Genomic DNA, 14,128 nt, shown 5'->3' with positions numbered 1-14,128 from the left:
TATAATTAATTTTATTAAATCAGCCAGTGATTAAGCATTGCCAGAAATCATTCAACCTAATCTTGTGGTTTACCTTCACAGTGTTAATGCATCCTAACTTTCTGCTACCTCAAAATTTTGTGGGATATATAATCACTCATTACCCAAAAAATTAGTGTAAAAAGTAAACAAGATATTTTCCTTACTCTTGATATTAATTCCATTAGACATAAACCCTTAACCGGGTCTGGGGATAAGATTGGATCTAGCTGCACCTAGACTCCTCTCTGAGGAGGACTTAAGAAATTAAGGGGGCCTGATCTGAAACTCGTGACGTAATGGGACGGTCTCCCTTGCCCTTTTCATCTTCGGTCTCTGTGTAAATCATTCTAACTCAACTCTACCGCAATTTTCCTTCCTGTGTTTCTTCCATGTAGTAAGTAATAGAGTGAAACTTGCCATCAAATTTCATTAAGTCACACTGTTACAAATTCACATTAAAATCACTTTTTGCTAATACCTTTCCCCAAGTTTTAGTGATCTAAAACCTTCATTGGTGACATGATGGGACAAAGACCTGGGTTCTGTTGGCACCTTCCATCCTTGCCAGCGCCCTTTGCCATCCCCACCGCAGGCAGTTCTACGCTGTCCCACTCCTGCCCCTCTCTCCCTGCAGGCTGGAGCACCCATCTCCCTTCCCCGCCTTGCTCCCACCCCACCATTTCCCGACCTTCACTGATGTTTCCCACTACCAGGGAAAGCTCTACCACCTCAGAAACCACCCTCCCAGCAGGGAACCCAACCCAAAGGCCTTCCTGTGGCCTTTCACCTGACCAGAGAGCAGGAACCGCACCAGGATCTTCTAAACCACATGACCGCTGCTGGCCTTTCAGCTCCTCGGATGGACGTGACCAAGCCATGTGCCTGCTGCTGTCACACATGTGCTCAGGTGGAATGGACATGACAGCCCGTGTCCAAGCCCTTCTCCTGGGTAAGGCCTATGGGTACTTTGGCAGAGGCACTTTCCCAGCCATGTACCTGCTGCTGGGCTGTCACCTCCAGAGACAGAACTGACCTCACGGTCCCCTTCACAGCCACACGCTTCCTACTGAATTGTGAGATTCTGAGACACAACTGACCTCATAATACCATACACATCCATCACCCTCCTTATGGCCCAGGACCTGACCAGATCAAAGTAGGCTTGTTTATTAATATCTATCAAATACTGTTCCTACTAACGGTCTGAGTGGAGAAACAACCTTCACAGGAACTGCTGTATTATTGACACATCTATAGCTCATCTTCTGCCTCTTTTTTATTTTCAAAAATCTCATCAAGGGAAAGATTCATTGAATCATATAATAACTCAAGTGTGGAGAGAGCCCTGAAAAACCTCTTGTCCGACTTTGAAGTGCAAGGCAGGGTGAACCAGGTGAGGTTGTTCAAGGCCTCTGTCCAGCTTTGCATCACCCACAAAGCAGCTGAAAGTGCACTCCGACATATCATACAGGGGGATGGTAAAGATGTTCAATGTGTTGGCCCAGGTGCTGGTCACTGAGGGATGTCACTAGTGACCGGCTGCACACAGGACTTTGTACCACTGATGACATTTGGGTTTGATCCCCCAGCCAACATCCCACCCACCATAACATCCACTTCTTCAGCCCAGGTAGCACCAAGCTGGCTATGAGGAGTCCATGGAAGACCATGTGAAATGCCTTGCAAAATTCCATGTGCACAACATGCCCTTCTTTGCCCTGCCCCTTTTGGTTCAGCAATCCCTTTCTTGTTGTTCAACTACCTGGAGACGGTTGCAGGAGAACATGTCCCACCACCTTCCCAGGGATGGAGCTAGCTGATCAGCCTGTAATTCTCCCAATTCTCATTCCTGTGCTGATGCGGAAGTCCCAGACACAACTTAGACGATCAATGTGATCAAGTTGATGCCACTTTATTAAAGGCTACACAGCTATTTATACACTATCACAAAGCTTCAGACACCGCTATCTTATTGCTAATAGGCTAAAGCTACTTGTTCACGCGCCCTTCTGCCCTCTATGATTGGTCCCGGTGTGGTGTCCAAGCACTGCTCTCCCACTAGGTAGGCATCCTGTTTTGAACAGTCCAACTTCTTTATTTTTTGCCCAGGAATGTAGTTTCTAAAACTATCTCGACCTTGTTTATGTCCTTGAACGCAGCTGCAGCTTGTTATCACAGTGAGGCCCCTTGGTCTGGATCGCTCATAACATGTTCGTTGTTCTCCAGCGATTCCACATTCCTGCTTTTCTTGAAGATGGGTTTGACATCTGCCTTTTCCATGGACCCCAGAACGTCTCTGATTACTCTGGCACTTTTGAGGGCTCAGTCCAGAATCACAGGCGAGGCTGACGTAGCGAACAGGAGCACTTGCAATGAGCCTGTCCAAGGCAGCTGAGATAAGTCTCACTGGGAGAGTGGGGGTTGTTCCTGGAGACACACAGAGAAGTGTCAGGGCTCTGTCAGGTGCCCACATCTCAGCTGGCCTCATGCGCTCATCTTACACACAGGGGTGTTCAGAAACACGAGTCCTTCCCTTGCACACGCAGAGGCAGTGCATTGCAGGGGTTGCAGTGTCTCTCTGGCCTCCTGCTGCCATTGCCAGAGGCTGGGAGGCCCCTCAGCCCTGTGGTGATCACCCTGCTCTGCACTCGTGTGAGATGCCCCACAGCATGATGAATGAACACAGGGACCACGGTTCAAGGGAACACCTTCCATTGCTGCATTCAGGTGGTTTCCCAGGTGATGTTAGTCTCAATGAGAAGTGACCTCATGACACTGTTTGTCCCACACACCTTCATGGCACCCCCAGGAATAGCTGATGGCATTTGTGCTCTCTCACATCACACACATGACGTGTATGCTTACATCTCCTCCTCACAATGCAAACATGGACTTCTGTGATACTTATTTATGTACCTCCATGGAGGGAAAAAGTTCCTCCCCAGTGTGGGGTGAGAGGCCAGTGCTGCAAATGGTGTTTGGGAGGGGCTAGAGCGTGATGATTTCCCTGGTTCAGTGTCATGGTTTAACCCCAGCCGGCATCTGAGCCCCACACAGCCACTCACTCACTCCCCTGGCTCCAATGGGGGAGAGAATCAAAAGCATGAAAGTGAGAAAACTCGTGGGTTGAGATAAAGACAGTTTAATAGGTAAAGAAAAAGCCACACAAGTAAGCAAAGGAAAACATGGAATTCATTCACTTCTTTCCATTTGCAGGCAGGGCCTCAGCCATCTCCAGGACATCTGGGCTCCATCACATGTAACGGTGACTTGGGAAGACAAATGCTGTAACTCTGAACGTCCCCATGTTCATCCTTCTTCCCCCAGCTTTATATAACAGAGCATGATGTCATAAGGTATAGAATATCACTTTTGTCAGCTGGGGTCAGCTGTCCATGTTGTCTTCCTTCCCATCTCCTTGCACACCCCCACCCTGCTCACTGGTGGAGTGGGGTGAGGAGCAGAAAAGACCTTGACTCTCTGTAAGCCCTGCTCAGCAATAACGAAAACAGCCCTGTGTTATCAACACTGTTTTCAGCACAAATCCAAACCACAGCCCCATATCAGCTACTAGGAAGAAAATTAACTCTCTCCCAGCCAAACCAGCACAGGCAGCTTCCCCAGTGTGTCCAGTGAACACAGACACAGACCAGACCCTGGTCCTTCAAGTCTCTCCCAGGAGGCCTGGCTGTGCGAGGACACTGCTGCGTGCTCTCACCCTGCAAATCACACTGTGCACCTGTTCACTGGCATTTTCATCTCTGGGCCAATTCCTTGGGCATGTTCTTGAGATCAGGTTTGGAAGAAGACCTCAGCCTGTCCCTGCTTGTGGTCACAGAACTGCCACGCAGCAGGAGTGTGACCAAGCTGCCAGAGCACTCAGGCCTTACACCAAACTGAAGGGACCAGAAAGAGAGTGTGCAAATGAGGAGACAACATCTCTGGAAGACCAAATGCTCCGTGGCAGGGCTGCCATGCTGGGACTCTCTTCCCCTCCACCTCTGTACACAGGAATTGTCCCTGCAGCTCCAAAAATGTCTTAGAGGAAAGATTTCAGAAGAAAAAAACATCACTGCAGACCCTTTCTTTTGTTAAAACACACAGAGATCATGGCTCCTCATTTATGCAGCCACTCAGTCAGAAAAGAAAAGCAGACAGTGAAACAGAAAGGGGATGACAACATCATTACAAGTAAAATACCACCACCAACAACAGAAAAAGCTGAGAGGCTGGGCCTGTACAGAGTTATATTATAATTGCTTTGAAGAAGATGAGGAGTTTATTGCTTCAAATTAACATCTAGTTGTCAGTTTACAGAGGGCATCCTTGAGGTCCTGGTTCCTCATGCTGTAGATGAGGGGGTTCACTGCTGGAGGAAACACCGAGTACAGAAATGACACCACCAGGTTCAGGGATGGGGAGGAGATGGAGGGGGGCTTCAGGTGGGCAAACATGCCAGTGCTGATGAAGAGGGAGACCACGGCCAGGTGAGGGAGACACGTGGAAAAGGCTTTGTGCCGTCCCTGCTCAGAGGGGATCCTCAGCACCGCCCTCAAGATCTGCACATAGGACACCACAATGAAAACAAAACAACGAAAAGCTAAACAGGCACTAACCATGATAAGCCCAAATTCAGTGAAGTAGGAGTGTGAGCAGGAGAGCTTGAGGATCTGGGGGATTTCACAGAAGAACTGGTCCAGGGTGTTGCCTTGGCAGAGTGGTATTGAAAATGTGTTGGCCGTGTGCAGCACAGCCCAGAGGAACCCAGTGCCCCAGGCAGCTGCTGCCATGTGGACACAAGCTCTGCTGCCCAGGAGGGTCCCGTAGTGCAGGGGTTTGCAGATGGCAACGTAGCGGTCGTAGGCCATGATGGTGAGGAGAGAAAACTCTGCTGAGATCAAGAAGAGAAAGAAAAATACCTGGGCAGCACATCCCAAGTAGGAGATGTCCCTGTTGTCCCGGAGGGAATTGTGCATGGCTTTGGGGAGAGTGGTGGAGATGGAGCCCAGGTCGAGGAGGGAGAGGTTGAGGAGGAAGAAGTACATGGGGGTGTGCAGGTGGTGGTCACAGGCGATGGCGGTGATGATGAGGCCGTTGCCCAGGAGGGCAGCCAGGTAGATGCCCAGGAAGAGCCAGAAGTGCAAGAGCTGCAGCTCCCGTGTGTCTGCGAATGCCAGGAGGAGGAACTCAGTGATGGAGCTGCTGTTGGACATCTGCTGCCTCTGGACATGGGGGACTGTACATGGAGGAAAAGCAGTGAGCAGTTAGGGTAGACTTCTCTGAACAAAACTTGCTCCACTTCTCACAGAACCCCACTAAACTCCTTTGCCTCTTTCAGGAGACCATTGGCAGGTTGTCGCAGATGAAAGTATTAACACTGTAATGATTTCACAGATAAGTGAGCTGTATTAGTGACTAGCAGCACTTGATCATTAACCAATTTAAGGATTTACAAAGTAATTCAGTAAAATATGTTATAATTAAAATAGCGACTTAACTACAGATTCAAAGATGACAAGATTCACACTAACTTACCGTACGGTACCTTAAATCAATACATATATACATGCTCATTCACAAAGACAAGACATACAGACACTCAGACAGACAAAAATATTTGGATCCAGCGAAACAACTATGTACCCACACTCGTGGAAATAACTGTGTATACCTAAACGCATCGGTAGGAAGAGAGAATGAGTGGGTGAAAGAGAAGCCAGAAATCCAGTTAAAATTTCCCTCTTGTCGAGTTTGGAGTAAATACTCACAGTGCATCGACATTCCTCAACGGGTGACAATTGAGATTCGAGAGGGTTAACTTCGACCTGGTCTCCCGTCAGTTCTAACGGCAGACCATACCTCAAGGATTCTGGTACCTGAGAGGCATCCCAGCTCAGGGAAGATGCTGGTCACTGGCCCACTGCGATCCAGGAGAGCTCAGAGGGTCTCACTTGGGGTCCCTATTTATAGGGCCCAAGGTAACTGACTTTTCTCAGGTAATTTTTAGCTCCATCCCAGCTCAAATAATGGCGCATTCTGGTATCTTCCATCACTTTGCACAAGAACTTGATGGGTGTGCAATTCTGTTATTGTTTTCCCTGGACCATGTCCCAGGTACAGGTGTACCAGGCTGTCAGGAGGTGATGGACTGTTCCCAAGCGATAGGGAGAGCAGGAGCCAGGCTTGGCGAAGGGGCACTGAGTGGCCGAGCAAGGAGGGGAGTTGGAGTCACTACAAGTGCCGAGAGAAGGCGGGGAGGAATTGCACGACCACACATGTCCACCTCATGAGCTCTGGTTGGTGCTGGCGGAGGGTACCCAAGGGAGCAGGGGTCTGTGCTGTGGGCTCTGGATGAATCAGTCCTATCCTACAACAGCAGGCAAATAGGAACACGGGTGATCTCAAATTAAACCCACTATTGATAGAAATGAGCTTTTCAGCATTGTTTCTCCCATTTCACCTGACATTAGAGCAGAGCTGTGGGGAATTACTTTTGTTTATTTTGTTCTAGTTGTCTCACCACAACTGAGGAGCATTTCCTAAGGCAGAAACACTTGGCATTCCTGTTCCACTCCATATGAAACTTTGTTGGTGCTGGCAGGCAAAGGGACTGTCCCTTCGTGCAGTGTGGAGAGCTGCTCTGTCCATCAGCCCTGCTCTCAGCTGCCCTTTCCTTGCCTCTCTTTGAGCTGGAGGATGATCAAAGCCTGATGTTCACCTGAAATGAAACTGGAAACTTCTGACAGCGGAGGAATCCAGTTTCAAAGTGCACATCCCCAAACCCCTCCCCAACATCTCACCCTACCTGAGGAGGATCTCAGCTCCCCTGTCCCAGGCAGGGACACACAGGGCTCATTGCAGCTGCCCACACACAGACGATGAGCCGCATTGCCATGGCCTTAGCACCGAGTTGTCTTCTCCATGGGGCGCAGAGAGACCACGGGAGAGCTGTGCCTTCTGGAGGGCAGCCTGCAGCCCAGCGGGACCCCAGGGAAAGAGTCAAAGCCCTGAAGATGAGGTGTCCTTATGTGAGGGTCAGCTCATTGCCAGTCCCACACACTGCCGTGCCCAGAGCCCCCAGGTAAGGTGGGGACAAAGGCAGCCAGGTCAGGAGGGGAAACACAGAGAAATGCCCCAAAACTCCTGTCAAGGGAGTAAGGAGTAAGGATAGGGACAGACAGAGAGGAACTCAGGGGTTTCTCCTCACTGCAGGTCAGGATGCCAAGAAGAAGACTCAGCTGGAAATCCCCCAACCCTGGGGGCAAAGGCTGTCTGGGTGGGAGAGGAGACCAGGGGGGAGCTCCCTGAGGGTTCTTGTGCTGCAGGGGATGACAGGGAGGTGCCCAAATCACCTTCCTATGGCATTTGTTTGAGAAGCTCCCTCTCCCTCCCTGCAAATGTCTCTGCTGCCTAGAGCTGCCACAGGCAGGACCTGTGCCTCTGTCAACACGTCTCCATCCTGTCAGTGCTTGCCACCCCCATCCCACCCGCTGTGTGCTCAGCTCTGCCCTGCAGAAATTTCTGGCAGCAGAGCCCTGCCCAAGGGCATATCTGTGTGTGCAGCAGTTCAGGAAAAAATCTGGTAAGTGCTAACAAAAACTGGGGTCTTAGTACCTGCTCCAGAAAGAAGAAATAAATTCCACTCTCCCAGTGCCCACCAAGACAAGCAAGAGAAGAAAACTCAAAGCAATCACTCCTCTCCTTTTAGGTAGTCCAATCTTGACCCTCCTCTTGAAAAGTCCCCCAGAAATTCCCTAGGGGTGATGTGGAGCTGTGAGCAGCCCTGACCCACACAGCACCCTCTCCACAGCAGAAGGACCCTGCCCTGCCGGGGGTCTCTCCTTCCCCACACAGCTTCTCCCCACAGCGCCGTGGGCAGCTCCCCAGGCAGGCTGAGTGCTGACCTTGGCAGGCGGCAGAGTCCCTGCCCCAGCACACAGCCCCTGGGCTGCAGGGACCCTGCTCTCAAGGACAGCCCTGGGCACCCCTGGCTGCACCCGCGCCTGCACACCCCTGCAGCCGTCCCCGGGAGAAGGCAGCCACCATGGCCTGTCCCTCTGACAGTGCAGCAGGGAAGCCCTGCTCTGGAGCACGGCCTCCTCCTCCAGACACCAGGGACATTCCTGGTGGCTGTGCCGGCTTCACCACATTCCTCCACCACCTGCAGCTGCATTGCCCTGCACCCAGAGACTTACTGTGTCAAGGGCTGCGAAGATTTCTTCTCCAGTGAGCTCTCAGCATCCTGCCACTGCCGTCTGCCTTTCCCCTCTCTGTGCCCGGCTCCTCTGCCCTCGGTGCCTGCAGGCAGTGCCCTCAGCCCTGCTGCGCTTTGCAGAGGAGCTGCTCCTGGGCAGAGCTGTCTCTCTGCAGTGCTGACCACTTTCCCTCAGCTCCCTCCATCCCAGGAGCCCGGCCCAGCTCTGCAGCAGAGGACCAGCCCAAGGCATTTTAATGACCCCTCAGGTGGGTTTGATGATGTGTCTCTGAACATCAGACACTCAGAAGCTGCTGAAGAAACCTCTGAAGATGTCAAAGTTAGATTCAAACTCCAAAGTTTCTTGTGGCTTTAATGGGTCCCACTGAGGCACACTGTTGACAAAGCCTCCCCAGGCTCCACTCAGAGCAGAAATGTGGAGGCAGTGATGTCAGGTAGGGAAAAGCAAAGGAAAGGTGGCTCTGATGCTGAGGAAACCTGCATGTGTTTCATGAAGCCAAAGGGCCAAGCCCTGACCCCATTAACCAAGGGGCCAAGCCGTGACCCCCAGCCCCTGGGAAGGGAGATCCTGTCCCTCACCCATTGCTCAGGGCTCTTCCTGGGGCAGTGGGTGATGGAGATGTGCACCTGCCAGGCTCCTGAGTAGGGACAAGGGGGCAATGAGGCCCCAGTGTTGCAGGGGACTGTGCCTCCTCATAGGCATCAGGGGCAGAAACACCAGCCATGGCCAAAGTCAGGAAGATGGTGACTTGGTTGGGGACTTTCAACTTTCCCACAACACTCTGTCATCTCTACCACAGGCGACAGTCTTATGGTGTTGCATCACCTGACCCCTTTCCCTGCAGGCTTAGTCACCCACCCAACTCTCTCTTGAGCATCTTCCTTCCTTTACTGATATCTCACCATCCTCCTTGGCTTTCTTGAAATGCTGAGTTTTGATTTTTGAAGTCTTCCAAAAGCCTTGCACTGATCCAGACTCCTTCTGGGTGACCTATTACACTGCAGCACTGCTCTTGGAGTGAATACTTTTTCTTCCTTTGTACAGCCTGGACTTCCCCAGCTGCCCATACTGGTGTTATTCCATTCTCATGCTGTTTTCCACTATGAAGTAAAACTCTACCATCTCTGAAACATCTCTTCAGGCCCTCTCAGCCTACTCCTATTCTGTCCGGAGTCTCCACACCAGTAAGCCCAGAGTGTTCAGCCTCTCGTCATGTGCTTGAGGCCTCTAAACACCATCTTGGGAGATGTCTGCTCACTCTCCGAAGTGTTTGAAGATAAAAATGTAGTGGTCATAGTCCAGGAAAGACAGAGTGAGGCTTTTTACCATGGGCTTAGTAACATAGCAAAGGGCAAAGTCTTTAAACTGAAAGAGAAAAGATATAGATTTGACACAAGGAAGAAATATTTTATGATGAGTGTGTTGAGATTCTGAAACAGTCTGCCTAGGGAAGTTTCAGGGAGGGGGCATCTACAGCCTGTTTTCTGGGCAACTTGTGCCAGTGTCTCACCACCCTCACAGTAAGAAATTTCTTCCTTATAACTAATCTTAATCTACCCTCTTCCAGTTTAAACTCATAACCACTTGTCCTATCCCTACACTCCTTGTCAAAGAGTCCATCTGCATCTTTCCCGTAGGCCCCATTTAGTACTGGGAGGCCACTCTAAGGTCTCCCTGAAGCCTCTTCTCCAGGCTGAACAACCTCAACTCTCTCAGCCTGTCCTCATAGGGGAGATGCTTCAGTCCCCCCATAACTTTGTGGCTTCCTCTAGACCCACTCAATCAGGTTCATGTCCTTCTTATATGGGGGGCCCCAGAACTGGACACAGCACTGCAAGCGGATGTCTCAAGAGTGGATTAGCAGGGGAGAATCCCCTCCCTCAACCTGCTGGCCACACTTCTCTTGATGCAGCCCATGATAGGGTTGGCTTTGTGGTGCGAGTGCACATTGCTGGCTCACAGTCAGTCTTCCAACCAATATTAACCCCAAGTCCTTCTCTGCAGGGCTGCTCTCAATTCACTCCTCATCCAGCCTGTATTTGTGCTTGGGATTGCCCTGACCCATGTGCAGGACCTTGCACTTGGCCTTGTTGAACTCCATCAGGTTTGCACAGTCCCATCTCTCCAGCTTGTCCAGGTCCCTCTGGAGGGCACATCCCTTTCCTCCAGTGTGTCAGCTGCACCACACATCTTAGTGTCAGTGAACTTTCTGAGGGTGCACTCGATCCCTCTCTGCATGTCACCAACAAAGATCTTAAACAGCACCGGTCTCAACACTGACCCTGAGGAACGCCACTCGCCAGCACTCTCCACTTGGACATCAAGCCACTGACTGCAGCTCTTGGAGTGAGACTGTCCAGCCAATTCCTTATCACTGAGTGGTTCATCTGTCAAATCCACGTATCTCTAGTTTATAGACAAGGATGTCATGTAGGAGAGTGTCTACTGCTTTGCACAAGTCCACGTAAATGATGTCAGTTCCTCTTCCAACTGTTCTTTGGGGGCCAGCAATTGGTGAGACCGGTGTGTGTGCATGTCACATTGGTGTGTATGTTGGTGGGTGTAACCAGTAGTGAACATCAAACCGGAGCAACCAGTGAGTAGAAGAGGCCTGGGAGCCCAGTATTTTTGAGAGTGTAAGTCTAGATCGGATAATAGAGAGCCCAGAGGGTCTGCAAGTATCTGCTGGAGGAATAAGGTTGCCCAAACCACCTTCTGGAGAAACTGTTGGGACTTGGGCATCTGGTACTGATAAGGCCATGGGTCTTAACCCAGAGGGGAAATTGTTCTTTATAGAAAAGAGCATCAGCAATGCCTGGAGCTCGGCCTGGGGATGGACAAGGAGTCAGCTGAGAGCTGAGGGGTCAACATGAGAGGGAAGAACAACATGGACAATGCTGTGGTGGGTGGATGTCTGCTCCACACCTCCTGGTCAGGAAGAGGATGTAGATGAGGCCTTCTTCAGACAACTGGAAGAAGCCACATGTTTGCAGGCCCTGATCCTCACGGAGGACTTACACTATCCCCGTATCTGCAGAAGGGCAAACAGAGCAAGGTGCAAGCCACACAGGCTGCTTTTGGAGCTTGTTGGCTTGTCCTGAGAAGGGTGATTGAGCTGGCAGTGAGGTGAGGTGCCCTGCGGGACTTCATCCTTACAAACAAGGAAGAGGTGGTCAGGGATGGAACAGTCAAGGGTGAGAAGGTAGAGCTGAGGCTCCTGAGAGAAAGGAACAAGGCTTCATGAGAGCAGGTTTTGGCCTGCTGAGGGGTGTGATTGGAAGAATCCCATGGGATAGCACCCTGCAGAGAAGAGGGTTGCAGAGAGCTTTTTGATGGTCAAGGATCTCTTCCAGCTCCAGAAGGCTCCACCCTGACATGCAGGAAGTCATGCAAAGGTGGCAGGAGGCTGGCAGGGATGAGAAAGGAGCTGCTGACTAAAATGAAGCATAAGGCGGTAGCACAGAGAAGGTGGAAGCTGGCTGCCTTCCAGCCTCAACAGTTCTGTGACTGTGCTGGGGAGAGACATTGGGGTGTGTGTGTGTGTCTGTGTCTGTATCTGTGTCTGTGTCTGTGTCTGTGTGTGGGGGAACAGGGGGACTTGAAGATCCCGGGGCCAGGTTCTGGATAGACAGATGGTGTAAGAGCAGCTCTTGGAGGGATCTATGTTCTCTGTGTGTCTGTATATGTATATATCTTTCAGTAACAGAGTATAACATACCAACAGCCCACCCTTGTTTCCCTTCCTCCACTGACCGTGGTTTTGATTGGCCTAGAAACCTTTCCCTGCACCACGGGTATTCCCTTGACGATAATGCCTGTGTGGGGCAGGGAGGCTGGGTCAGTGCAGGGACAGGGCTGGCTCTGACAGCGGCCAGGAAGCAGCTGCCAGGAGGTGACAGCAAGGACAGTTTACAAAGGAGAAATTTATAGAGATTGACTTCATTGTTTTTAGGAAGGCAAAGCTTGCCTGGAGCCGGTGGTGGCAAGGGAAGTCAAGAGCAAGAAGATGAGCTTGAATGACTCATTAGAGAGCAAGAATGAACAAGGGAAATGCTGGTCTGGTGCTGAATGGGGAGGGTGATTGAACAGCAACAGACACAGGAGGACTTTGCTAACAGGCTGGGTAACCTGGAAAGAAGACTTTAAACTGAAGGGTGGGTGGATGAAAGGAGACAATGGCCAATAATCACGTGAGGAAGTGGTGGACAGGCTTTCAAGGAAAGGGTCTTGAATGATGAGATCCGAAGGGACATGGTAATAAACAAAACAGAGCTTAGGAGGAAACATCTCAAACGTGCACATAAAGAAGGAGATGCCCACAGGACAGCACGATGGAAATGCTCTCCTGCCCTTTCTGGGAGATCAGCATGACTGGACACCTCTTTTGAGAGCTGGCACAGGAATTCTCACAGCTTGGATGTTATCTGAAATAGACTCTCAAAACCAGAAATTAGTTTAGAGAGGAGATACTGCTTTATTCTGCGCAGGGTGCTAGGGAGAAAGTATCCACAAATCAAGCACCCCACACCAAAGAATTACAAACTATTTATACACTCCAATCTAGGGTTAACATATTTCATATAATGATTATTGCTTAGTCATTTATCACTCCTGTCCCTTATTGTTTAGTAACTTACTGTGTGTTTGTCAACATTCTGCACAAGCTCGGAGGGTAAGGGTCTGTATCCGGGCAGGGGTCTTAAGCTTATTCACATAAGACAATTTTAACAAGCTTCCATGTCCTGGGATGTTTCTCTTCTTCAAGGACTGTAGTTTCTGATTAGAAGTTCCTTGTTAATTCTTGTTGATGGTTTGAGGAACACGCTGACCTATCTGGTCCTCTGTGACAAAGAGCTGCTGAGGTTGTCCTGTGGCCAAGGGACCCGTGCAGCACAGCACAGGCGTGAAGACCGCGCTGTACATGCAGCAGCACAGAGCAGCACAGCACTGACTGCTCAGGTTTCCCTGGGAGAAGGCTGGGCTCCACCCTGGTGCCCCAGCTGAGGTGCTGTGGCCCAAATGTGCACTGCCAGGAAGGGCTGTAGGTCCATTGCTTGTCACAAAACTGTGACATTTTTGGATTATATGAGTAGAATACTGTAACATGGCATAAGATAGAACAGAACAGAATAGAATAGCTCAGTTGCAAGGGACTTACAGTGACCAACTAGTCCAACTGTGTGACCACTTCAGGGCTGATCAAAAGTTAAAGCATGTTATTAAGGGCATTGTCTAATTGCAGGATTGGGACACTGACTACTTCTAGGAAGCCCTTTCCAGTGTTTGATCATCTCTCAGGAAACAAATGTTTCCTAATCACAGAATCACAGAATCATTCAGGTTGGAAAAGACCCTTGAGATCATCGAGTCCAACCATCAGCCCTACTCCACAAAGTTCTCCCCTACACCATATCCCCCAACATCTCATCTAAACGACCCTTAAACACATCCAGGGATGGAGACTCCACCCCCTCCCTGGGCAGCCTATTCCACTCTCTGACCTCTCTTTCTGTGAAAAATTTTTTCCTCATGTCCAGTCTGAACCTCCCCTGTTGCAGTTTAAAGCCGTTCCCTCTTGTTCTATCGCTAATTACCTGTGAGAAGAGACCAGCACCAACCTCTCTACAACGTCCTTTCAGGGAGCTGTAGAGAGTGATGAGGTCTCCCCTCAGCCTTCTCCTCCTCACACTAAACAGTCCCAGCTCCTTCAATCTCTCCTCACAGGATTTATTCTCCAGGCCCTTCCCCAGCTTCGTTGCCCTCCTCTGCACTCGCTCCAGCACCTCGAGATCTCTCTCGTACTGAGGTGCCCAAAACTGGACACAACACTCCAGGTGTGGCCTCACCAGTGCAGAGCACAGGGGGACTATCACCTCCCTACTTCTGCTGGT

At 50.5% G+C, this 14,128-nt stretch overlaps 1 protein-coding gene across 1 annotated transcript; it reads right to left on the bottom strand.

The window, feature by feature from the left end:
* Positions 1–4,313: 4,313 nt before the first annotated feature.
* Positions 4,314–5,270, bottom strand: LOC141917103 (olfactory receptor 14A16-like). Its single transcript, XM_074810195.1, has one exon. The coding sequence runs from the start codon at positions 5,232–5,234 to the stop codon at positions 4,314–4,316; it is 921 nt and encodes a 306-aa protein (XP_074666296.1). The 5' UTR covers positions 5,235–5,270.
* Positions 5,271–14,128: the final 8,858 nt, after the last annotated feature.

The sequence above is a fragment of the Strix aluco genome, chromosome 34, assembly GCF_031877795.1.
Source record: "Strix aluco isolate bStrAlu1 chromosome 34, bStrAlu1.hap1, whole genome shotgun sequence".
Taxonomy (NCBI): Eukaryota; Metazoa; Chordata; class Aves; order Strigiformes; family Strigidae; genus Strix; species Strix aluco.
The sequence above is the reverse complement of the archived record's forward strand: the minus strand, read 5'-3'. Positions and strand labels throughout refer to the sequence as shown.